Source organism: Macaca fascicularis, chromosome 11, assembly GCF_037993035.2.
Source record: "Macaca fascicularis isolate 582-1 chromosome 11, T2T-MFA8v1.1".
Classification (NCBI taxonomy): domain Eukaryota; kingdom Metazoa; phylum Chordata; class Mammalia; order Primates; family Cercopithecidae; genus Macaca; species Macaca fascicularis.
The window spans coordinates 6,464,978-6,491,765 of record NC_088385.1 but is presented as its reverse complement, the minus strand read 5'-3'; the positions used below and the strand labels follow the sequence as shown (position 1 = coordinate 6,491,765).

General features: G+C 47.0%; 1 protein-coding gene and 1 pseudogene across 4 annotated transcripts in view; one reads left to right on the top strand and one right to left on the bottom strand.

Moving 5' to 3' along the window:
* ANO2 (anoctamin 2) overlaps positions 1-26,286 on the top strand; it is a 383,296-nt gene extending 357,010 nt beyond the window's left edge. For 3 of the 4 annotated variants that reach the window (XM_045364578.2, XM_074006133.1, XM_074006135.1), the window contains 5 exons: positions 10,650-10,802; positions 11,160-11,212; positions 13,144-13,325; positions 23,274-23,379; positions 25,368-26,286. In XM_045364578.2, coding sequence (XP_045220513.2) covers positions 10,650-10,802; positions 11,160-11,212; positions 13,144-13,325; positions 23,274-23,379; positions 25,368-25,637 — 764 coding nt within the window. In that variant the 3' untranslated portion in view covers positions 25,638-26,286. Of the gene's footprint in view, positions 1-10,649; positions 10,803-11,159; positions 11,213-13,143; positions 13,326-23,273; positions 23,380-25,305 lie in introns of all 4 variants that reach the window. The other variant, XM_074006134.1, reaches the window with a different exon arrangement.
* Positions 4,724-5,367, bottom strand: LOC135966275 (dynein light chain roadblock-type 1 pseudogene; annotated as a pseudogene).
* Positions 26,287-26,788: the final 502 nt, after the last annotated feature.

Below are 26,788 nucleotides of genomic sequence, written 5' to 3'. Positions count from 1 at the left end.
CTCCTCCCCTCCCCCATCCCAGGCCTATTAAGCACTCGTTTCTAGCGAGTAAGCCAGGGAAATAAGAGAAGGTGTAATGTGAACCCATCCATGCAGTTGAGAGATAGCAGCTCTGGGGACTAGCGTGGTGGGAGAGAAGACTGAAGTCCACAGCAGATGTCAAAATCTCGTTGGGGGCTGTAGTTTCTGCCATCTCCATGGATAACTAAGACTGGGCGGTAGTCACCATATCATTACTTCTGATTTCTCTGCGCCCTTGTGTTTGAAGTAAAAGCCCCTTCACATCCGCTGCCTCTTTTATCTGTAGATGATCACTGTAGGCAGAGTGAGCGTCTCTCCTTCCCATGTTCCCAGGGTGTCAGGTGAGAGTCAGGTGCAAATCTAGCTCTGCTTCTATCCAGCAGTGTGGCCTTGGGCATGATGTCGTATCATCTCCCTGGCTTCCCTTTTTTCCTGGAAATTAGAGGGAATTAGACCAGAGAATGAGTTTTTCCCTGCAGTGATGCAACCCACGGGTCTGTGGTCAAAACCAATTGTGCAGTGTGTCACAAGTAATGCACCACTGCCAATGTTTTAGACATACAAGGTAAAACAGAGTCAGTGCCACCCTCACTTTCTTAGATTTCTAAATGTTTTTTGAGGAAGGGACGTGTCAGCATGCACAACTGGAAGTGCAGGTCATCATTTTTCATTAAGTGTCTTGACAGGAATAATAAGTTTCAGACCACGAGACCAGCTGACCTTCAGGGTGCCTTCCAGTGGTGACATCATGGTTCATACATCCTAGTTGAACAATGCACCTTGAAGCCAAGAGGCCCAGGGTGATGTGAGTTGCCTAAGGTCACCCAGATGACTCACTAGTGGAATTGAGGCTACAGCTCCTTTCCAGACCATTCCATGGGAGACTGTCTTCAAGACCTATAGGAACTTGGGCTTCTGTGGAAGGATGGAATGAAGTGAGGTTTCCTCCTTCCTTCCCAACTGGCTAGACCTCCTCAATTCCAGAAGGGCCCATGTCTTGGACTTTGAACAAAAATGAGAGCAATGAAACCAAAGCTGCCCACCGCCTCTGGTGTGCTTGACATGGTGATCCCCGGCCCAGCTCTCAGCTGTCAGCCTCTTTCCCTGAGATCCCCAGGACCACCCATGCAGACAGGAAGTGCGCTGAGCCCACTCCGGGCCTGTCAGTAGGAATGGTGGGGCAGGTCATCAGCCGAGGGAGGCAGCAGGGGGAGATGTATTATATTTACATTTTCCTAAATTGAGCTGGAACCTGGGCTGGGGCCCAGCAGGCTTGGGGGAGGGGCCGCGAGGTGAAGGGAGGCTGGGATCAGCCTGAGGAGGGGTGTGGGGGTAGAGAGCCCCCTCCGGCCGGTGGGTGTGGGGATGGGCTGGCTCCAGACAAAGGGAAACCTGAGAGTGAGGGATTAAGCTGGAGAAACCTGGGAGGGGAGCAGCGCGGGCTTTCGAGGGAATCTCCAATATCAAACCTTTTCCTGTAGGGCTTACTAAGAAGGACTTCAGGAATCGTCTCCCACTCCCCCATCTCAGAGGGGAGGAAAGAAAGCTGGCCCAGGAGTTGGCCACGGCGTTAATCATCACTGTCCCCTGCCCCAAAATGGGGCTTCCAAACTGCCTTGCCGCAGGCCTCTCACAGCCCTGTTGTGGGGTTTTCCTCAGGGCCTGGTGAGAGGAAATTCTTCATTTGCTTTAAGAGCTGCAAGCTTAAGTTCTCTGGACACTTGCAGCCATTTGACTTTTCCTACTGAGCAGAAAGACATAGGCCCAAGTTTAATCCCATAAGAGTTCAGCGACAAGTCCCAGAAGAATCTCTTGGTAAAGTGTTATCACCATGTCATTCAGATAAATAAATGATGTGATTGTCAGTTCTTCTCATCTGAAGACCAATGGCCCAGGGTCATGATACTCCCTACATTGTGATGGAAGCTTCTTGAGGGTGAGATGTGTGTCTTATTGATTCACAAGGCCTGGCGTACAGTAAGTGCTCTATGAATGTTTTCCTAAGAAGCAGGAATGAAAGAAGTGATCCTGTAATGAGGACCTTCTGGGCTGGGTGGGGGTGGGGACGGGCTGTCAGTCGGACTCTGCAGACATGACCTTTCATGAAAACTCTCCAGACATCCTTGTGGTATTGATTTAATTGGGACAACCTAGTCCACCTCTCGCAGTGCGAAGTCTCCTTATTTTGAAGTGCTAGTAATTAGGGAGTGCTGTCCTCCTTAGGGCAGGTCTCCCGTAACAGCATAAATTGATGAACTTATACAATTATCTGGATAGTTCAGGAAAACTACCCCAGATGTTAGACAACTACTGCTATGATAATGCTTTATAGCAAGTACCCCAAAGTCCCAGTGACTTAAAACGGAGACAGGGAATGAAAAACAATGAAAATGACGGGCTCTGGTACTGAGTTCCCTGTCTAACAATGATCAGGTGAAAGTGGCCACTTATTAAAGGAGCAGAACAGCCGGAGCTTCAGATGGAGGGACAACTTAGGTGACACCACTTTCTTTTCAACTCTGATATTCTTTGGTCATGGATGGCAAAGACTACAATGGGTAATTTCCAAATTTCCGACAGAGGCTGGATTTAAGTGATCAGATTTTCTAGAATACCTGAGAAACCGTCAGCACGGAAGGCCCACATATTCTGTCACAAACAACTCCAAGTGTGTGTGTGCTACAAGCCAATGGCTCAAAGAACCAGGAAATTCCTTTCCCTGGGCCATCCTGTTTACACACACTGAGTCATTCCACTGGATAATGAGGCTCCTGCCATCTTCTCCAAATGCTGTTTAAACACAATTGAGGCAGCATCCAGGAGCCGCTTCTAGCATTTCTGGGAAGTAGATTGAATCCCAGGTCGTTTCTCTCCTTTCGCTGCTGAGGCATACATTGCTTGGTGTTATCTGCACTAGACTCCCTCCCCATGCATACTTAAGAAAAAAGGCAGAAGTGTATCTGGATACCACAGCCCTCAGCGTACCACAGAAGGCTTCTGGGATGCAGAAGATGCCTAGTCAGTGCTTGAGGAGGGAGGAAGGAATGCAGGGAAGGCAGTCTTTCAGTTTAAAACTTATGAAGAACTGTACTGCTGCCCCACTTCTCTTCTTGCTGTAACAACCAGGAAGCTCGGAGTAAACATTACTGCTCAAACATAGCAGCATTGTGGTTCCCCGAGTTTGCTTACTTGTTTTGTCCTCTTTTCTGTGCTCCTTATTTCCTTTTTCTAAAACCCTATAAGCCTAATTTTATTTTCATTTTGTTCACTTTTGCACAGACCTTTTGGGAAGAGGTAGAGGAAAAAGAATAAAGCAAAACAAGGTCCTCAGTAATGATGTGTTGCTGGGGAACTTCTTTCCAGTCATGACTGGTTTCATGGCCCTTCGAACTCACACACTACATTACCACAGTCCAAATGAGAGGATGGAGGGACGGGAGGAAGGATGAATGAATAATTGTCCTTCACACTCCCGTCTTGCAGGTGGATAATGTAAACAAGAGTGAGAAAGCCAGACCATTCATTTGTTCTTTCAGTAAATATTTACTGGAAGTTCACCAGTCTGTCCTCCAGGAAGTGAATCAGTGGATCTTGCCAACTTAAGTCTCCCTAGCTTTGATGTGGGGCTGGAGAAAAAGCAGGGACTGAGTCTCCTTTAAACAGAAAGAAATGAAGAAAACTTGGAGCCAGACGTGCCTTGCTGGTCTGTCCCAGCATTGCATTGCCTTGCATGCGGTAAACTCTTAATACCTAAGCTGTGACTTCAAGCCTGTCCCTTCCTGTTATGACTTCCCAGGCTTTCTGAATCAGTCCTGATCCATTGTGTAAACCCCCAGGTGACTCCATGCGGGACTGAAAGGGAATTCCACGTATTGTCTTTATTTCCTAAGTATTTTTTTGTGAATTTGGATCAGTGAATTTACAGGAATGATCTTAACTATCAACCATATAGCAAATCTTCATGTACTCCTTCTACCTGTTCTTCACGTGGAACCCAGTGACGAGTGGTGCAAAGCCTCCATGGGTCTGCTGGTGAGAGTCGATTACTTCTGCCCAGCGTTCTACAGCACTGTTAATGCTGGCATTTTGCTCTCGCCACGTGAGGCTGTCAAGGATTGTTTCCATGTCCATCTTCCCCACAGCATACTCTGAGCCCTTGGAAGGATGCCACAGTAATCTGCTCATCCTTGTGTTTTAGCAGTGCACATGGTCTCCAGTATATGGAACGTGCTCAATAAATGCTTGCTGAATGAATGCATGAGTGAGTGGATGGTGAGTGATGGACATTGAGAATTGTCTTATGTTTCTACAAGGCTTCACCATTTTTCTAAGCGATGGAGGCCCATGCTGAGGATCTATAATAGCTCATGCCTTTTCTTCTCACTGTCTTTTCCTATTTGTGTGTTCAGTCGACACTTGCAATTCTTTTTATGCCAGATGTTGTCAGCCCAAAGCAGAGTTGACTTCCCTTGCTCTTGGGAAAAGGGGATTCCCGGGCACAGCCTGAAAATACGGACTGATGAAATAAGCAGTGATGACCTTCCCCTGCTGTGCTCTTACATGAGTATATATTAATGGGCTGTTTCTAGCGGCATCTTTCACTTACTGCCTCCTGAGTGAGAAGACAAACTCATACCAGTGTGTCCTTCCCTGATTCCCTTGCATTGCTCATTAATGGCTCACAAAAAGGAAGATTCTTTTTTTTTTTTTTTTTAAGCATTTCGGTTATTTTTAATTAAAGAAAAACATCCTTCTCCAAGGGCAACAAAGTGAACTGAATGTTAGAAGGAAGCTGGGTGTGAGTTTCTCGCAAGCTCTTGTTCCAAAACCTGGCAGTGAGGAGAAAGGGCCCTCCCAGAGCTCTGGGGAAGGTTGGCGCAGCACAAGGGTTCCTTTCGTGGGGTAGGCAGAGCCGCCAGCCCACACATGGTCACGGGATTGGTTCAAGTGGGCTCTAAGGCAACTGCCACGTGCCAGTGTGTTGACATGATCGACATTAATATTCTTGGGGGGGGGGCAATTAAACTGAGGAATGACACAGGGAGCCAAGAGAGTGGCTTATTCATTTGGATTCTGAATCACAATCAGGAAATAGTGGTTGTCTGGTGCAACCGTAATTTCATTTTTCTTGGAGCAAATTCAAAGGAAGTTGAGATCGTTCTGGGGGTCAGTTTCACGCCCGGTGCTCCGTGCCTTCAGGATGAAGCTGTGCATGAGGCTGGCACACTGTGTGGTGGTGAGGTTGACCGTGGTGCTCTTGATGAGAACGCCGTCTCTGTTCACCACGATGATTCTCTGTACTCCCCTCTGGCTTTGAAGTCACTTCAGTGTCTCCTCCGCCTCTGATATTTACGACCGATCCGGTAGTCCTGCATTGCCAACACTCAAAAAGGAGAATTCTTAAGCCCCCAGTATTCATCTTCTTTAAGTAGACTGTGTTGCTTTTATTAAACAATAGAAAGCGTTTTTTTTTTTTTAAAAAAAAAAACTATAATCATTTTCATTAGAATTGGACTCTCCCAACCAACTGTTTTTACTACAACTTTCTTCAAAGTCTTCCGTGCAGATTGCAGCAATGAGAATTGCGATGTAGAGGTGTTAATACTTCAGGTCTACCTTTCTTTTCACCATCATCAAGTGCAATGCTTTCAGTTCACACACTTTCATTTTTGGCCGTGTGTGTGTGTGTATTTCACAACTGGTGAAAATAAGGTCAGATTTATGAAACAGATACTCTTTGAGCATCTGCTATGTAAGAGGCACCACAAAAGATGGTGAGTGAGGACTTGGAAAAGAATCAAACAAGACACCTGGTCTCAAGGAGCTTTCCATCTAGGGAGCAGGTCAAATAAACAGAGAGGCACGTGCAAGGCATTATGGGAGTAAGGATGAGAGATGCCCAAGGCACCCAGTTCCACCTGGGTGTGCTGGTGGGAAATGGAGGTGGAGAGGAGTCTTCATACAGAAGGTGAAGTTTGAGTTGAGCCTGAGAGATGAATAGCATCCCACTCAGCAGACAAGGAAAGAAGGAAAATTACAGACAATAGTGGCGTGTACCAAGGCTCAGAAATGTAGAATTCATGGTGAGTTTGGGGAAGTACAAATGATTTTGGAATGGTTGGAAGGCAGGCGGAGTTGATCTCCAACATACTTGCTAAATATTTGCCCTTAGCACAGAATATGGGTTGGGAGGAAATGGGTCTGGATATGTTCACTGAAAAATTTTAAATAAATGAGTGAAAAATCAGAATTGTATTCCATCAAAATCTTCTCCACCAATCCCGGCAAGTCCATTCTATTTTATCTACTATACTGTTTGTGTTCTCTAAACAGATTGTCCTGAAACCTCCTTGCTGAATGTTGTTCTGGTTAGTTTAACCCACTCCTCCTTGTTTTTTTAACCTAAACTCAGAAAATCACTGATATAGGAAATGTCTCCAGCATCAGGCAGTGTAGGGCTGATGGTTATTCTAGAAGATCCTTGGCTGCTGAAGGGTGAGAGGAGAAAACGAATGGGGTTTGCATGGAGGAGTTTCCAGCCTTTGAGCTCAGCATTACTGGAGCATTTTACAGCAGGCGTTGTAAAGATTTGGTTGAAAATCAGCTCAAAGTTTTCTCCCTAATTGGCTTGGCCTGGTTTAATCTGTTACTGGTCAGGCCGAGCTGGCTTCTATTACGCAGCACACTGAGGATTTCCGGTGTTGCTCTTATCCTAATGGAGGCTTGCTGCTTTTAGAAACAAATCTTGGTGTTGGCAAAAGCTGGTATCATTGTATCCTCTGAAGTAAGCCCAGAAGGACTTCCATCTGATACAGCATTTTAGACCTTTGACTAAAAAGAGCAAATCTTGGATTTGGAATTTGCATGCTAGAGAGTTATGGTTTTATGTTTTATTCTCCCCCAAATAGAACAAAACTTCCTATTTGTTTCTGCCTCTTTGGGTTGAATCCTGGCAATGCTCAGGTTACCCAGTCTGAGCAAGCAGCACCTGCAGCAATGGGACGTCTGCAGAGAGGGCCTATTCTTGGCCCAGGATACCGTGGAGTAACACCAGAGGAGGGGACAGGAGGATCTTGTCACTTCGGGTCCAGCATTGCTGGGCCCAGTCTCTTGAGGCCATCCAGTGCTGAATATAGAGACTTAAATGGTGAGGGGAAGGAGGAGGGACATTTTGTTATGGGACTGGGGTAATGAACAGGAGCTGTTAGAGGGCATCGAGCCAGCACTGGAAGATGTTTGTGTTGACAGAAGAGGGACAACAGAGTCCATGTGTGGAGAGTTTGTGAAGGTAAAGAAGCAAACCAGCAGGGAACCCGTAGAAGACAGCATTCATGTCTGCCTCTGGAGTTCATATGAAGAGAGAAGAGGAAGTGGAGAGTCCCATTTTCCCTATAACCCTGGAAGGAAGTTAGATTTCAGAGTACCACGTGCACGAATGTGGTGAGGGCATGCTGTGTACATTTGCAATCCCTCAGAAGTAAACTGCCCTTCTCCCTCCCCATCAGTCTCCTTGCCAAACCCTTGCGGAGGCTCTGGAGAGTTTGCACAGTTCTGCTGGCGGAAGTCACTCATGATAAGAACATATGCCTGCTGAACTGAGCTCATTAGAATCAAGAAGACCAACTTATAACTCCATAAATATACATCCATCCATACACTTAAACACAGACATGCATTTTACAGGTTTTAGAATGCTAGTCTAACATCTGTTTTCCTTTTCTTGTTAATTCCATTCATCCCCACACCCCCTCTGGCCTTATCCCCATTCCTGACTCCAACGTGAATTCCTCAGCAAAGCCTTATTTAAAAGATGAGAGAGCGCCTGCATTTTGAACGGGCTCCCAGAGCTTGTTTTGGGGGATTTCTCCACCACCCTCCAATCCTTGTTGGCCAGCCAGCTAGTCAGGTGATCACTCTAAGGTCCCAACCTGGACAAATATGTGTCTTTCGATGCAGGCGTCTTGCTGTCAATCAGCACCTGCCAGCCTCCTAAGGCCTGCTGGAACCTACTGGGCACCAAGGACAATGGCAGTGGACAGGGTTGAATCAGCCAGAGCAGTGACCCACAGCTGTGGGCTGAGCAAACAGCCAAACCAAAAGCAGTTGGGCTGGGGAAAGTTCCTTGCCTGTTCCCTTTCCTGGAACTTCTGTTGTGGTTGCTCTTATGCCTCTGTAGAAATGGAACTTTTTTCCCATTCGTGTCATGTTTTGTCATGCTTTATTTGAATATTCTAGACTCGTGAAGCTTGTCTAAGACAATGTGAACCATAGCATCACAGCAAATCAGACTTGGAGGCAATATAAACTGGTCCCTTCAATTTATCAATGAGGTTGCGGATGCCCATTGAAACAAACAGGCTTGGCCAAAGTCATACCTCTAGTTAGAAGCATATCCAGGTCTAGAAGTTGAGTCTCTCTCATTCAGTGCTTAATCCTTAAGTTTGTGTCTGTTTAGCATATAAGTACATTGCAGTCATCTGTACATGATATTTATTCCAATAAGAATAAAATTACACATAATAGATACCATTTATTCAACAGTTATTATGTATCTGACATTGTACATATTGTACATTGTATGTACATTGTACATATTTTGTATATAATTTACCCGTCTGGAAACCCTACTGGGTGGTTATTACTATTATCTTCAATTTATAGTTGAAGTACCTGAAGCACAGAAAAGTTTAATAATTTGCCCTTAGTATGTAGGGGAGTCCTAGAACATTGTAACTTTCCTGGACTCTGGGTTGTGTTTCCATCAGCAAATATGTACTGAACCCCTAGAGGGGATGGAGGTCTTACCTTCTCACTGGGAAATGAAGATATATGAGCAAGTCAATCACAGAAGCATGCAGTGAAGGCTGCACCAGAGGCCTGAACACGGGGCGGTGGGGACCAGAGGAGGAAGGATTGGGCTTCACCAAGGAGGTGGCATCTGAGTGATCTCAGGGATGCACAGAAGCTTGCCAGCCGGAGAGTGGATGCTTGTGCACAAATGAGTGGAAGGAACTCATGTGGCAGGGGACAGTTAGGAGGGTGAGAAGGCAGGACCATGGTCGTTGCTGGGGAGATGCTGGGAGATGAAGCTAAGGAGGCAGCTTGGAGGCAGATTATAAAGCGCCTGTATGCAGCGCTAGGGAATTTGGATTATATTCAGTGAACAGAGTGGAGGCCAACAGGAATTTTTATAAGCAGGTAGATAACAGAATCAGATGACAGGGGCTGTGTGCTGGATAGACTCTAGCATTCTGGGAGACTGGTGACAAGAAACCCCATCAGGAGGCTGTTGCAATGGTCCAGGTAGGGCTGGACTGTTTCCGGCTGTCTGATGGGCATGGGTTGTCACACCACGCTTTTGCTTCCGCAGCTTCCGCAGCTTAGAAGGTCTCTGACTTGATCCTCATGAAAACTACATGCCCATCTTTCCAGACTGTGCTCAGGGGCTCTGCATGGAGACCCCCTTCAGTCCCTGCCCTGAACAGATGTGTGTTCCCCTCCATTTGGGTCTTCTCTATCACTAGTACATTCTTTATTCTTTCTTGGAACACATAAAACCTTGTTGCATGTGTTTGCCTACATTTAACTCTCCCCTTTCAAACCCAGTTTCTTGCAGGCAAGACCAGACCTTTGCCTCCTTAAATACTTGGTACGGGGCCTGACATTTAGTGAGCTCTCCATAAATGCATGATGGATGAATAAACTTTTTTTTTTTTTTTTTTTTGGAGACGGAGTCTCGCTCTGTCGCCCAGGCTGGAGTGCAGTGGCGCCATCTCAGCTCACTGCAAGCTCCGCCTCCCAGGTTCACACCATTCTCCTGCCTCAGCCTCCCAAGTAGCTGGGACTACAGGCACCCGCCACCACGCCCGACTAATTTTGTTTTGAATTTTTTAGTAGAGATGGGGTTTCACAGTGTTAGCCAGGATGGTCTCGATCTCCTGACCTCGTGATCCGCCTGCCTCGGCCTCCCAAAGTGCTGGGATTACAGGCGTGAGCCACCGCGCCCGGCCGATGAATAAACAAAGGCAGTGACTGTAGACATGGAAAGAGGAGTCCAAATTTGGGAGGTGGTTTTTAAAGCTATATCAAGGGTAGGCAAACTGTGACCTGTAGGCCAAATCTAGCCACTTTATATATTGCTTTTGTAAATCAAGTTTTATTGGAACTCAGCCAAGCCCACTTGTTGATGTGCTGTCTATAGCTGCTTTTACTGTATAATGGCAGAGTTGAGTCATTGTAACAAAACCATATGGCCTGCAAATCCAAAAATGTTTATTACTATCTGGCCTTTTACTAAAAAAGTTTACCAACCCCTGAGTTAGATCAGTAGGATTAGTGACTGGCGGTAAAGGGTGAAGGGAGGAATTAAGACATTTTTTTTTTTCTCATATCTCCCCACCATGCCTAATCCAGAGCTTTGCTCCCAAGTGATGGCATTGACCCACAGGCCTGCAGGTACTTAGAAAGAAATACCGTGTATGTGGCACAGGAGGAAAAGGGAGGCTAAAAATTACCCCATATGGGAAAGAGACCCAAGGAAGAAAGGACAAGGGGCCAGAGCTGCGAGCCAGAAGGGACCTGAGTCCTGCTTGTCCCTGCTGAAGCCCTCATGCTGTTCTCTCTTGCAGTCATCCAGTTTGGTTTCGTCACCCTCTTTGTGGCCTCCTTTCCCCTGGCACCTGTGTTCGCCCTCCTCAACAATGTCATTGAAGTGCGGCTGGACGCCAAGAAGTTTGTCACGGAGCTGAGACGGCCGGATGCTGTAAGAACCAAAGATATCGGTATGTGCCCTCCTTAGAGGTCCCACCAGGCCCATCCTTCTGTCATTCTGTTCCCTGTGGACACAGTCACACCACACCAGGAATCAAGAGGGCTGCGAAAGCCCCTCTTCCCTTTGGGTCCCTCATCCTCGTATCCTGAGGTGCAGGGACGCCTTCTGAGACCACATTATCCACCCCCACTTGTGATCTGAGCTTCCAGACAGTGGGGCTACCTAAGCCTTTCCAGACAAGCCCATTCTGGGGGGCCCAGCAAAGCTGCTCGGTAGTTCACCTGCGAAACATCACCCGGAGCTTCAGCCTTGTCATCACTGGGCCGAGGGCGGGAGTGAGCCAGACGCTGTCTTTTCTGTCTTGTAGGAATCTGGTTTGACATTCTCTCTGGAATTGGCAAGTTCTCTGTTATCAGCAATGTGAGTACTTACATTCATGACGCACTCGCTCTGTGGGAAGGGCTTCCAGAGAAGCTGAGGTCTTCAAAGTGGGAAGCCAGCCCTTGCACCTCCCCAGCCTTTTCCATTTGGAGCTTTATTGGTGACAGCACTCTGGTTAACAGCTCACAAATGCCTTGTAACTCATTGTGCTGTCGCTAAGGCTGTGTAGGTTTATTTTTAATTTCACAAGGAGAAAGGTAATTATCCATCAGAATGCATACCTTGGCCCTGACAGTCAAAATCAGATCTCTCCTCAGAGCCAAGAATGATGAGGAAAGAATTCTACGTATCTGTTCATCTCTTTCCTTTCTTATTCTACTCCTGAGTTAAACAATGCATGGAGCATTGCCCAGGCTGCAGTCCCTAATTACAGTTCCTCCAGGTTGTCAGTGCAAAGTCTTAATTATCTCCAAGGACTCTGGCACTGCGTAGGTTAAGATAGGACATAGAAGAAGAAGGCTCCCACCTGTGGTGACTTCCTTAACTCTCTTGCCAGACGTGTCTACACTGCAGAGGAAATCCTGCTGGGCCCCAGCCAGCTCCTCTTCTGCTGTGTTCTTATATGGACAGTGGCCAGGAAGGGCCTCCTGTCCCACCTCCCAGGAATGTATCAGCCAGCTCAGTGCACACCAAGAAAGCCACAGCCCTTTTCCCTGGGGAGGCGAACAGTGATTTGACCTGATTTCCTACTAAGATCACATAAAATGGCTGGAAGGTGTGAGGTGAGGCAGAAAAAAATCAGCCCACTGCATTTGGAATGTTGTGATGTAGGAAGTGCACATCTCGAGGCTTAGAAATAAGGTGCAGTTGGGAAAACAGATCAGTCTGCTACTTTGAAGTTGTGTCTGCTAGAACAGAGGCCCCGAGTGTTAATCACTTTGCATCTACAGTACGAAATGACATGCAGTCTTACTTCCCTGGCCTCTTTAGGCCTTGTTTACTTATCTGTCAAACAGGAGATAATAATAGTACCCACCAAATAAGATCATTTGGGACATTAAGTGGCATGATGAAAGGACATATAACGAGGGCCAGTAAGTTGTAGCTGTGATTACGATGTTATTCCTTCTCAAATATGGTTCTGGCCATTCATATTCACATACACATTTAGAAAACAATATCTGAACTACATTTTGGTAAAGGGCTTTAATTGTTGGTGCAGGATGCAATATAAACACCTGCCAGAAAGATTGAAGACTTTCTTTGCAGAAGGTACCTCTGCGTTCAAATATGCAGTCATTCATTTGTCGTTTGGTTTGCTCCATGGACATTTATAGAGCGCTTAGATATGCCAGACACTATGTTGGGTGTGTGTGGCTCCATCTAGCAGGACCTGTTTCTTTCTCCGCTGTGTCTCCGTTTTCTTAAGTAAAATGGATACAAGAATAACTTCTATTACATGACTTGCTAAAAAAGTGTTGAGAGAGAATGATCAAATGAAGCAAACTGTGGAATCATATTCTTGGTATTTCTGGATTTCTGGTACCACTCAGGGGCAGAAGTACATGGGCATTCCATTTCCTTGCCCATTACACTTATGTAGTACCCTCATCACTATAGGTAATTTTCTCAGGAAAGCGTTCACTCTGTTTGGGCTTGCTCAACAGCAATGTTAGATATCTCAGAGGTGGTTTCAATCCTTCCAGCACCAAATGGTCCAAACTGACTTAGCATCCTTTGCTGCAGTGGTTGACTTGTGCTCTTTTGGCAGCCACTGTCTGGTGGACTTATTATACTTGTACACATCAAAGATGGAAAAGGCAGGTGACTCAGCTGCATGAGCTCAGGGACCTGCGCATGCTGTATGAGCTTCTGTGTCAGAGCAGCTCCTTCAGATGGACAGTCTAAGAGTGGACAGTCCTTTTTAGCATCAATCCTGGCTACTCAGTGCTTATGGTTCTGTCCCTCAGGCTTTTGTCATTGCGATCACCTCCGACTTTATCCCCCGCCTGGTGTACCAGTACTCCTACAGTCACAATGGGACTCTGCACGGCTTTGTCAACCACACCCTCTCCTTTTTCAACGTCAGCCAGCTGAAGGAGGGGACGCAGCCAGAAAACTCACAGTTTGACCAGGAGGTTCAGTTCTGCAGGTAAAGTAATCTTCAGGAGGAGGGCAACAGAGGACCAGAGGCAATAGATCTAGATAGTTATGGGGATGACCTAGAATTACAACCCTGCACAACCTGACGATGTTTTAGACAACAGACCACATATATGGCGATTGTCCCCTAAGGTTATAATACCACAGTTTTACCATACATCTTTTGTATTTAGATATATTTAGGTACACAAATACTTACCACTGTATGACTGCCTACAGTATTCGGTACAGTAACATGCTGTGCAAGTTTGTAGCCTGGGAGCAATAGGCTATCCCTTATACCCTAGGTGTGTTGTAGGCTACATAGCATCTAGATTTGTATAAGCACGTTCTGTGATGTTTGCGAAGTCACCTAAAGATGCGTGTCTCAGAACATATCCCCATCGTTAAGCAACACACAACCGTACATCATTCTCCTTTCCCTCTGTCTCCTGCTCTCTCTCTGCAATTGTTATAAATCAGTTGTTATAAATCAATTTTGATGACTCAAAAAATATTTATGGACTGCCTTTTTCTAGACACGTGGAGCAGACAAAGAGCCTTGTCCTCACCATCAGGGGGGCTATGGTCTGGTTGAGAAGAAAATAAGCAGAACAGATAGGAAATAGTAGGTTATTTGCTGAGCTTATGTATGGACCATGAGCATTGTGGGTGCTCAGAGGAGAGGGAGATTACTTGAGGGACTAGAATGGAAAGGGTGGGCCCCCTGGAGGGGCTGCTAGGAGCTGTAAGACAGAAAAGAAAAGCATTCTAGGTGGGGACATCATCATTATAATGTGATACAATAGGAAGGCACTGGACTTTTTTAGTGTTGTGGAATTATAGGATAAAGGGAAGGTTTAGGGAAATTGATCTGGTCTCGGTGAGGACAATGGGCTAGAGTTGGTAGGACCCAGGGAGGGCAGCTGGGCTGCTGCATCATTTAGACATGAACCGTGCTGGGCGTAGACCAGGGTGGTGGGAGGAATTACGATGAGGGGAGAAGATGAGCTATTTCACATGAAATATTGCAGAGTTGGTGACAGTAGACATAGGAGAGTGGCTGAGCTAGCATTATCTCCAGTTTGGACTGAAGTCAGAGGACTGGGAAGTGGTCACATTGATAGGGAGAGGGAAGATGCTGAGAGAGTCTACTTTTATGCTACATATGATGAATTTGATTTCAATCATGTTACATTTAAAACGATGTTAAGAAATCCAAGGGGCCATTTTCACCCAACTCCTTGACACACTAAGCTGGGTTTCTGGAGACGTCCAGCTTAGAGTCCGGATTGAAGGCCATCACCACAGGGGTCACCAAAGCCCCAAAATGGAAAACTCTCCATTACTTACCCAAAAGGGCAAATGCAGAGAAGACGAGCACAGGGGAATAATTTATTCAACCTGTTTGTACCCTGGTTAAAAGATGGTCCCAATAAAGCACTTGATGCAAGATCCTACCTCATATATATGAATCAGAATAACTAATTACACCAATAACAAAGGAGAAGGTACTGTGGGACCAATATAGGGCTTTCTTAGACCATCCTCAATAATATTTGATGAAATATGAAAGCAGTGTTTTCAGCTGTGTTTGCAGTGGTGATGACCCTGGGCATGTCTGCCATGCTTTCCCACCTGGGACCCTGGTGCCCAAGGCCAGCCTTTTGTAAAACAGCCTCTTAGGTTCAGATTTGCGGTCTGAGACCGTGAACGAGAGAACACCAATTGGTTTTCCCAACCTGGGTGACTGAGTTAACCAACTGTACTAATCTGTGGTTTAAATAGAAGGGTGTTCTGGTTCCAGGAACAAAAACTTCAGGGTTTCACTCTAGTCAACCAAGAAAAGATAAAAAAAGAGGAACCAGACCCAAAAGTGGATGAAGAAATTTACTCATAAGTGTCCATTTATGTTAGCCTAGATGTTTCAGGATTTTTCACATCTGGGCCTATAAAGAGTCTGACTCTTATACTAAAATCACATTGCAGGCAGATTTGCTGCCAGGCCATGCGCTGCCTGGGGGCCCCTCTGCATGGTTCGCACACTAGACTGTCTGTCCATGGTGCTGGACTTGGGTCTGCAGACCCCAACGACATAGTTCCACAGTGCAGTGGGTCAGGAACAGCTCAAGGCCTTTCCAGTAGCATCTAGGTCTTCTCTAGGCAGGGTCTAAAACTGACATCTAAGAGCGCAGGTCTCCACCTCCATCTCCAGTGAGAGGCAGCACCAGTGTGACTTGTGTGCAAAAGCCAGGCTCACATCATCTGTGTCTTTAGTTGCTCTGGAAGCACTTGTCCTCACGGAGCACAAGGGTCTCTGATCTTGCCCTTGACCATCAGATTTTCCACTAACACCTGTGAGTATGCTTTTCAGATATATCTGGCTTAAATTAATAGGGATTTTTTTTTTTTTGAGACGGAGTCTCGCTTTGTCGCCCAGGCTGGAGTGCAGTGGCCGGATCTCAGCTCACTGCAAGCTCCGCCTCCCGGGTTCACGCCATTCTCCTGCCTCAGCCTCCCGAGCAGCTGGGACTACAGGCGCCCGCCACCTCACCCGGCTAGTTTTTTTTTTTTTGTATTTTTTAGTAGAGACGGGGTTTCACCATATTAGCCAGGATGGTCTCGATCTCCTGACCTCGTGATCCGCCCGCCTCGGCCTCCCAAAGTGCTGGGATTACAGGCTTGAGCCACCGCGCCCGGCCAATAGGGATTTTAAATGGTCCCTATGGAAAGTTGAGGGTAGGTCTAATCTCAGGCAGGTTTTTATTCAATCCAGTCTGCCCAAATCCAGTCTCTGCCCACCTCCCAGTTCCACTGCAGTCAATGTTGACTGTGTTTTTGAGTTCCATATGATTGCCAGGAACTGTGGTGAGAAATAAGGAAAATGGGTGCTATTCAGCCAAAACAACCAATGTCCAGGACACCAGGTGTTGTGATTATGTGTGGATCAGATTGAGCTTTCTTGTATCTGCCTTCTGAGTCGCTGGATTTTTCCAGCCAGCTGTGAGGCTCTGATAATCATCTCCCCATTATTCCCATGCAAGTAGATAAGATCATGACTTGGTTGTGGCCTGTTTTAGAAAAAGGTCTGACACTGAGTGGCAGAATTATCAGTGGGCACATGCATAGCAAGTGCACTTTCATTCTGTATTTCTGCCAAGAAAATTTATTTGCAGAAAACAAATCATCGCAAGATCAAGCTGAAGTGACTTTGAAGCATCCGTCATTTTTGCTTCCCCTCTCTCAGTACCAGTGAGGATTACAGATTCATTAGGCAAATACTTTTGAGACGCTACTAAAGGCTTGGCCTTGGTTATGTAATAGGGAGCAAGACCTAGTGCCTCCCTCGAGAACTCTAGATGGAGCAGGCAAGTAAGCAAACAAGGAATTAAAATTAAAATAGAGCTTTAATGATTGACAATAGGATAACAACAGAGAGCTAAGGGATCCCTGAGGAGGGAGGCCCTGCACCTAGCCCAGACTTAAGTGTTGAGGGGATGTTTCAAGGGAGATGAAACCTGAAGAATGGCCATGGAGATGATCACATGGAAACTCCCCACTCATGTGGCCACATCAGCCTGGCTGGTAAGCAGGGTGGGGAGGGTGGTGGGCCACGGGGCAGCAAGGGCTGTGTCAGGTGGTGACGGAGGTTCCGAGAGAATACTGTATTCCAGGGAGATAGGCTCAGGTGAGAGGGGTAAGCTATGAGAGAGGAGGCTGAAAGAAAAAACAAACTCCATGTTAAGGAGAGGATGCTGGTCCTGTTGAGGTGCGTGGAGCCTCTCGTAGGGTCACAGGGTACCACTGCAGGTGTTTCAGAGGGCAGTGATGAGATCAGGCTTTTTATTGGTGTTATGTCTGTGCCTACAGTGTGAAGACTATGGGGTTACACTGAGGGTTCCGTTTAACATAAAGAGATGCCCTACTGTGAAATGTAGGTAGATGTTCAGAAAATAGGGTCAGCAGGTGATCTAGACATAATATGTCAAATAGGCGTGCTCTGGGGACTACGTTTCCTAGATTGATAAGGGTTGTTGATGGAAATCTCTGCCTCATGTGAGTCCCGTCCACTGCCTGCTGTGTGAACTTGTCTGGGTCACTCAATTCTCTGGAGATTTAGAAAGCAGAGGCATAACCTCTATGATGTCTTTCTGAGTCAGGAATTGAGATGCTTGAGATAATTCCATATACATTTATATGTACATGGAAGACAGAGAGAGAAAGAAAGAGAGAGGGGAGGAGGAGGAGAAGGGACTGTGATAGAGGAATATTTTGAGAAACAGAGATAACTCTTCAGCTAGTCCTAGAGCCAGTTAAAACTGCTTCCGTGGTGGGAAACGAGGTTTGCCATGATTTTCTGGCAAATAACGTTGGGAACTTGTTGACCCTTCTTATTCTTAGCTTTCAGTGACCTCTGGAGATAAATGTGGTCAAATAAAACTGAGGTCTGCGGCTCCAACCCAGCCTCGCCAGGGATAGAGGTATCTTAAAAATAGCAATAAAAGTTAGGACAAGTCTCCGGCTGCCCGTTTGAGATGCATTCCCAGCATTTTGGAGCAATGCTTGCCTCAGTCATCTGACTGCTCTGGCAGGGCTGCTCCGTAAACAGTCCCGTGACATCAATCTGCAGGCACGATTAGCAACCATTTGACAGGGTCGAGGGGCCGCCACATCCTGGAGGACGAATGTGGGCTTGACTTCCCAGCTCAGCTGGAACAGGGCAGAGAGATCCTGTCTCAGAGCTTGAAGAGCCTACCCGGGCATGGTCCACCCAACGGGTCTGCTTGGAGGTGTTTGTTGAGCTTCCAGCAGCAGCTTCTGTGGATGGCTCCTGCCAGGTTTTCCTGCAGGTCCTAAGGGCTTGCACACCTCATATCCTGAGAAAAGCCTTTGAAGAGGGTGCTCCCTTCCAGCCCATGGCTGCCTCCCCTCTGCTCCCCACTGAAACCAGAGGCTGTTAGCTTTTCTGGGTGTCGTCTTTCCTGATTCTTATCAACCACTGGATTGACATGCTACTCATTAGTTCCTAATTGCCTGTACTGTTTTCCTTTGTTAAGGGCCAGTTCCAGAAGGCAGTCTTAAGTAGCTCAGATGGTATGAAAATATTGTATGTAGTTGTGTTCAACATTAATATGACATTAATTTCCACCGGGGCTGTTAAAATGTTTTTTACGCGCCGCTATTTGGAGTTGAGAAATGCATTTACTAGCTGATTTATTACATCACAAAAGCTCATTAAAAAGCTGTTACTGATCGTTGACTTCAGCACCATCCCTGCCCACAGTGACTTTGTGTTGTGATGAGTTGTGGCAGATGTCACTGTCACGAGTCACCCTGCAAGTGAGGACAGGATGAGGACATCTGAGCCCTGAGTCTCTCTCCTCTCTGTACCTCAGTTTTTTCATCTGTAAAAATGGGGGCTTTGGAATAAAAAAATCTTCAAAGATTCTTTTCGAAAAACTTCAGGTTTAATGACATGTCATTTATTAATCTAGTTCTACAAAAATTCTAAACATTACAGGCAACCACTCCACCTCTGTTCTGCCTCCACCCTAACCCCTGCCCAACCCAGGCATCCTTCCGACAGTAATAGGGTTATACTTATGGGTGAATGTTTTCTAGGCATTTTTCTATGCATTAACATGGTATTAACTTGTAGAACTTTTAAGGTATTGTTTTCATTTTACAATGAAAGATATTTTGAGTTAATGGAAATCTTATTTAAGTCATGTACAAATTCAATTCAATCAATGTGATTTTTCACAAAGTTAGAACAATCTAGATAAAATATTAACATAATTTTAAAGCTAAACTATTAAGTTGATTTCTGTGTCAGTTTCATATATGAGTCTGTCGAAATTAACACTATAATTTTGCTCAGGAAAGCTTAATATAAAAATGTACTTGAATCAACTGTGCATTGCCATTAATTACGTTCATCTTTTACCATTTTGAACTTTTTAATTATAAAAGTAATTCCATAGACACGTATTATGTATGTATATGAGAAGAAAAGGGTCACTTCTCAGCTCCCATCCCAGCTGTTCTCTCCCAGAAGAAACTTGTGTTCATTTTCTGCAGAAGCTCCAGAAATCATATTCACATAGATTGTCTTAATTCTCACAGCGTCTTCCTTTAACACGCAAGGTATACGCACACACAGACACGCATGCACGCACACATAGACACGCACACACACACAGACACGCACGCACGCACATCTATTCATTCACTCCTGGCTGAGATTGAGACAGCTCCTGTATGCTCAGCACTGGGATACACATTTTGGGAGCTGCACTCTGTAGATCCGGGACCTAGGTTCGGAAATGTGGAATGACTTCCTCGGGCTCTTCAGTAAGTGGCATAGCTGATCCAGATGCAGACTAGGTTTTTTTTTTAGACAGGCTAGCTGTCTCATTATTGGAAGTCTCTCCCTATTAGAAAACTCAGGGGAACTCTCAAACTTTATGTTAAGCCTCAAGGAAAATGAAGGAGGACTGGAGGGGTGAGGGTGAGATCCAGGAATGTCCCTAAAATAATATGCCGGGGATTAAACTCTGCATCTCTTTGGGGGCCACGGCTGGCAGCTGCAGGAGGCTGCCCAGATGTAGGGGCTCACCCAATGCTGGGGAACTCAGTGGGACTTTGGGAGACCCGAGCTCCCCAAGCCATGGGAACAGGTCTGTTGTGGAGCTGTCTTGTGGCCTCCACCCACCAGCCAGCACTTGTCCGTTTCATGCTATTTACCTGGACAGAGGTCCTGAGAGAAGCCCTGTGCAGCTGTGCCCTTGGCTGACTCCTGATTTGCACTAAAACTTACAGCATTTAGTGCTTGCATGCTCAAAAATCCTCCTGGAAAGCTAGGAGGAACTGGAAGCCGTGGTCTACATGCTCTGTCGTCTTTTAACCGAAAAGGTGTATTCCATAAGTAACTTCCAGTAAAAAGAGAAAGAACAGCTGCTATTTATTGGGTCCTCTGATGGGCCAGATAGTGTGCGGAGCACTCGATGTTGACCCTCCGTCTTCAGAACAACTCTGTGGTGGAAAGTTCAGGCCCATTTTATAGTTGAGAAAGCTGGGCATCAGAATGTTAGGTAACTTGCAAGAGGACAGAGAACTACAGTGCTGGTCGGGGCTTTCAACCCCTCACCTGCTGCCTCCAAAGCACAAACTGTTGCCAGTGCTAAGCACTGTGTTTAGAAACAAAACACTCAGCATCACAGTGGTGGAAGTAATTAGGTTGATTAGCCACTCTCTTTGGTGAACACTTCTATTCTTAAAGCTAATTATCTCTTGGTTTAATTAGTGTCTTCTGAGTTACTCAGTGAAACATTTGATAAGCCTGACTTCTTAGGGTAAAATTTAAAAACAATTGTGAAATCTGAACTTACATTGGAATGTAAACAGCGAGTCATTTACCTGGTGGTCGGGGCTTAGGAGAATCAAGGTTTTTCAAACTATGAGTCATGGTTCATTAGTGAATTATGAAATCACTTTAGTGGGTCATGATCGGCATTTTAAAGAATAGGGTGGGTTAGGATCAGATAGAGTAGAATAGGAAAATACTAGTGCATTGCACACAGCAAAGTATGTTTTGTGTAGTTTTTATTGCAGTCTGTGTATGTGCATGAGTGTAAAATGTATTTCTCACTGTAGGTCATAGTTTTTATAAAGTTAGCTTTGGAAAGAAATGTGAGCAGATGAATATTAAATTGCTCACTGTTCTTTTCTGTGGCATGGCTTTACCATCAGTTCCTAACAGAACCACACTTAGCCTGTCTGCATTCGAGCTATTTTCTGTACAGATCTCTGTGTTAATCTTTCTGCAGATCCTCGATTAGATGGATATGCTTGTTAGACTCGAAACATGTTTTAGACACTGAGGGAGGACAAAGTGACATTCCCAAAAGCTGGGGTGAGTTAATAGCAGAGGTGGAACCAGAATTAGATTATTTATGGATTCTTTTCAGACTGGAAAAAAGAGGGGTGAGCAGTGGCTCGCATACTGAGGTCAGCGAGCAGCTGTTCCTGCAGAGATGGAGCTAGAGAACAAGAGAAATGGACTTTGATTGTAGCAGTAGGGACTGGGCTGAACCTGGGGAAGGATTTCCCCATGGTAAGGAGTGCGTGTGTGTGTGTCACCCTCCTCTGGAGGTCTCTAGAAGAGTGAGATAAATTGCCTGCTGCCATGGCGTCCTGTCTGGAGGCAACAGGAGGATAGGTGAGGCTGAGGTTTTTCCCACCCCAAGATGTTCTCATTCACTTAGCCTCGCTCTCCCTCTCTCCCATCAGCAAGGATAATCTGGAGCTGGCCGTGTTTCTGTCCTCAGCTGAGGGTGGTTATGATGAATCCTGTGGTGCTCTGCTGGGCTGCAGTCAGCTTTGCTTTTCATCCGGATGTCAAACCAAACGTGCGGCAGCTGTGATCAGCTGTTGGGAGAGGGGGAGTCGGGCAGGGAGAGGGTAGCTCCTGGCCTCCTGCCAAACCCTAGTCGAGTCCCCAGTGTCCACTTCTCAGTTGTGTCTTTCTGTTGCTGACTCTTATCATTGCACCCTTTTCTATCTTTGTATGTGCATCTCTTTTCCTCTTCCTCCTCTTCTCTTCTTCTCTCATCTCTTTGGACAACGGAAAACCAACAGGCTTTTATGTGGGCCTTTTAGAGCAGCTAATTCATTTATGGCAGGAGAAGGACCAAAGAGCACCTACTTCTGAATGCCCCTACATTGTGGCCATTGGTAAGGTGCCCTATGATAACGGAAAGAAAGCCCAGATTCAGCCAGACTCACATTCCTACCCTGACTCTGCCTTTACTGGTCACGAGACCTTGGCCACACACTTCAACTTCTCCAAGCCTCAGGTTCCTCCTGTGTTATGCTGGGGTAACAATGCCTGCCTGAGGATGCTATAGTGAAGATGAAATGTGAAACCTTCCAGAAAAGCCCTTTGCTCAGGGACTGACCTGGGCGGAGTCCCTGCCTGCCTTCCTTGGCAGCCACTGTCACTGCTTGGTGGCCTGACACCACCCACCTCTTTCTGTAGCCCAGGACTTGCTTTGCTTTTATTGAGCAGCAAAGAGCTGTTGAATTCCATGGAGAAAACTGCTCCAGGAAGGGTCATAGTTCTGGTACCAGCCTCTTGTCATTATTCCAGGCTTAGAAAAATGTGAGTCTGAGGAAATGAGCTAGTTTTCACATGAATCATTCTGGAATGGGGGTGAAAAGGCAAGGGTGAGGGAAAACCCAAGGCTTCTCTGTGGGTCTGAGAAAGAGGCACGAGCTCAGGTCAGGCGTTAACATTTTATTGTTTAAACCGTGCAGACAGATCAGGAACATGATTAGCAAAACACAAGACTGATCAACTATGATGCTTCATGACCCTCCCATCCCAAATTCACTCAGCCTCCAGCTTGGTCTGGATCAGCCTTCTTTCTGGTTCCACAATGCAGCCATGAAACCAGGCCAGCCCCTCTGGTGGCTGTAGTCCTGAAGCATCTGGAAGGGGAAGAAGCCCGAGACTGCCTGCTGGTGTCTGCCTCTTCCCCGAGCCCCCTGGCTGCAGAGCACCATGCAGGGTGTCTGGGTCTCCCCTACCCACACAGAGGTCACAGGCTAGTGGGAGGCCCAGGTGGACCCACTGGCCTGGACTACCCTCAGATGCCCTGGGCTCCTTCGGGAGTTGAAGCCTGACACCAAAGTAAGCTTTGGGAGCTATTGGAGAGAGTCGTAGAAACATCTTTTTAGGACATTTCTAGGCTGACATTGGCTTTTTTGGACTTCAGTCCTTTTTGGAAATTTGTTGGTTAGGCCATAGATTTTGCCCACTTCCCCCTATTTTCCAAGTCAACGCCAAGGGCATGCATGCCTGATGCTCTAGCCAACCCTTGAGGTTTCACCCAGAGAATTACCACCCTGTTCTCCATCCCCTCCCGATCTTAACACCACATTTCTCTTTGGGCAGGTTTAAGGATTACCGAGAGCCGCCCTGGGCTCCGAACCCTTATGAGTTTTCCAAACAGTACTGGTTTATTCTGTCCGCCCGTCTGGCTTTTGTCATCATCTTCCAGGTGAGTTGTTGGGATAAGGAACAGCCCATTCAAATCCGAGCTGCAGGGGTAAGGATACTGCACTCATTTCTTGCACCTACCTCCAGGTTCCCATGGTACTCTGTGACATAAGAAAGCTTCATGTGTGGCAGGCAGAAGTGAGGGCTTCCTTCCTGGGTGAGCCAGGAGGACTCTTGAGAGGGCTTTCTTTAATGGGTGGACTTTGCAGACAGAGAATAAAACACAGTGTAAGGTTACAAGACAGATGTGGAGTAAGTTGCAGGGTGAAGATAGATTCCTGTTTAAACCTAAGGCTAAGAAAGGAAAGGGGCCATTGAAACCAGAGTCCCAGCCTGGGGCAGACAAACAGCCCCATCTCATCTCTGCAATCATGAAAGAACTCAGGTTTGGAACCTTTCTGCTTGCACTCTGGGCTCCCTCCTTTGTTAGTGTTGTTTCAGCCACTGAGACATCTGGTGGGAAGGGCCCCCAGAGCCGTCGAGCCATCCCTGAATGAATAGCAAACTCGAGCCCAGTGATTCCTATCTGGGACAATAGCCACAGCTCCAATTGCATCGCTGAGATTCTCTGAGCTCGAGGGCCCCCAATTCCCACTCTGGGTGCCCCCGGTCTTCAAGCAGGGCTGAAGAACGAGCCCAGATCCTTTTCTCTTTGGCTCCTTCAGGCTTTTGTATTCCCTGAAGGCAGATCTCTGGGGGGCTCTAAAGTATCCTGCCCCCAGACCCCGGCCCAGAAAGTGGAGAAGCCCATCGGCTAGTCTTTCACCTAAAGAAGACAGCCATTCTTCCTCTGGAGAGATGGGGGCGATATGTTTGAATGATCACTCAGACATCCCGTGCTGCCTCACACCCCAGAGTCTCCTCACTTTCCCATATGTCACATGTGACATTCCACTCACGCCAGAAGGAATGAATTGAGAGGAAGAGTGTGTGACTTGGTGAAGCAGCTCGCAAGCACCCAGGATGCCCAGGAGCCTCTGGAAGCAGCAGTTGGTCCCCAGCGTCTTCCCCTGAACCCCTAGGAACATGTAGGGTTCAAGGGCTCAGTCACAGTCCCAGAGGGGAAAAGGCATGTGAGTGCGTAACTGGCAGCCAGAGAAGAGTATCACAATGGGAGGAGTGTGTTGGGTAAAGCTGGGTGAAATGTGGCTTGGGGAATTGGATGGGAATCAGATGCATTCATTGAGCCATGCCACGCATTGCTGTCATGTATTCATTCACTGAGACAGTAAATCCTCCAGGGAGAAGCAGTCCTAGCCTACCGTGTGCACCAGCAAAGGGATGTGGCTTAGCAGCCAGAAGGAAGACTACTGCAAGTGTGCGCCAAAGCCTAGACCCGATCGAGGCAAGCTGGACGCAGGGGTTCCCAGCGAGGCAGGGTTAGCCGGGGTGGCTGCAGTGACTGAGAACGGTGTAAGGTCAATGTCAGCAGTGCACCGGGTCAGCGAAGGCCCGAAGTCAATGCGAAAACCCCAAGTCCGTCTCTAGTGTAGAGGATAGAGAGAGCCAGATGGAGGGAGGAGAGGAGCAAGTGGCACAGTGACAGCCCAGGAGAAGCCACTGGGCTTTGTCGCCACTTTCTAGAAAACCACTTTCCATTTTCTAAAGCATGGAGGGCCTGGAGGCTTAGAGGCCAAGAAGCAAGAACTGGACACATGGGAACACTCTGAGGATGGTGTGGGGGCACAAGTCCTGGTGAAGGGAAGAAGCAGTAGCTACTACTGACGGAGTCCTGCTCTGTGCCAGGCACTGCCGCAGATGCCCCACACGTATTAACCCATTTCATCCTGACAGCCACTCCAGGGTAGGCACTGTTGCCACTGCATTTTATGGGTGAGGACACCAAAGTAGAGTTATGCTCATTGGTTGCGATCACTGGGCTGGTAAGTTGCAAAGCCAGGATTGACATGGAGGCATTCTGCTCCAGGGTCACCACCTCGCCGGGCCAGGCCTCTCCAACTCGGCCCCTCTCTGCTTGGCTTTCTGCAGAACCTCGTGATGTTCCTGAGCGTCCTCGTGGACTGGATGATTCCAGATATCCCCACGGACATCAGCGACCAGATCAAGAAAGAGAAGAGCTTATTAGTGGACTTCTTCCTGAAAGAGGAGCACGAGAAGCTCAAGCTGATGCATGAGCCGGCCTTGAGGAGCCCAGGAGGTGGGGATCGAAGCAGGAGCCAGGCAGCCAGCTCAGCACCTTCGGGCCAAAGCCAGCCGGGCAGCGTGATGTCGTCAGGTTCTCAGCACACCAACGTGTGAGCAGTTCAGCCTGCAGCAGAGGAGGGCACGGCAGCGGAGACACGCACGTGCACGCAAGCGCGTTCCTACCCCCACACGGCGTGCTGTCTGTCTGCAGGGGCCCGGCTTGATGGGGTCTTAAAGAGGGAATATGTGTAGAAAGAAAGAGGCTGAGAGAATGGGTGTAGGAAGGAAGAGAAATGATGCTACTTCTCAGAAACTTCAAGCTTAAGTTTCTTTTAGGTCCTCTTTTAAGCTGCATCCTTTTGAGGTATCGGAACCCCACTGGGGTCTCTCCACCGCAGAGTTCTCAGGCACTGCAAGCATTCCCACATGCCCTGGGGCACCCTCCTGTACTTCACCATCATTTCTGACTTTGACCAGCTGTAAGAGAAATGCAGTCAGGAGCACGGCATCCCCTACCTACTATCACTAGTGACTCAGAAAACTGAGTCACTTGCAATGGGGCTGCCACAGTCTCAGCAGATGCAAATTAAGTTACAGGGCTGAATGGTGCAGCCGCTGGACCTGATAGGAAGATGCAAAGGTCCAAACCTGGGCTTGTCTCCAGTTCACATCACAAAAACATTTGGAGCTAAATGCAAGTAACTGTCATTTTACGAAAGTTCAGATTTAAAATAATAAAATAAATGGACACGTTCTTTATAAAGATGCATCTGTTGTCTTTGATGCCTTGTCTCTCCGTTTCCTTCCTTCCTTCCTTCCTTCCTTCCTTCCTTCCTTCCTTCCTTCCTTCCTTCCCCCTCCCCTACTCTCCCCTCCCCTCTTCTCTCCTCTCCTTGCCTTTCCTTTTGGTATTTATTGAGGTTCTACTGTGTGCCAGGCATTGTTCTCAGACTGGAAATACAGCAGAAGATAAAAGAGACAAAATCCCTGCCTCATGAAGCTTACATCCTGGGGGAAGACAGACAGTAAGCTAAATGTACAGTGTTTTGGATAGTAATAAGTGCTATGGAGAAATGTTAGGTAAGACGAGTAGACAGGAAGTGTGAAGGCACAGGAGGTAAGGGGTTTACCATTCTAAATACAAATTAATGACAAACCCCAGATGGTGAAGAGGTTACATCTTGCAATACTAACATAATCAATAGGTAGCAGCTTCCCAGAGCGCCATGCTGAGAACATGATGCAAAGTCGGAAGCACGGGCCAG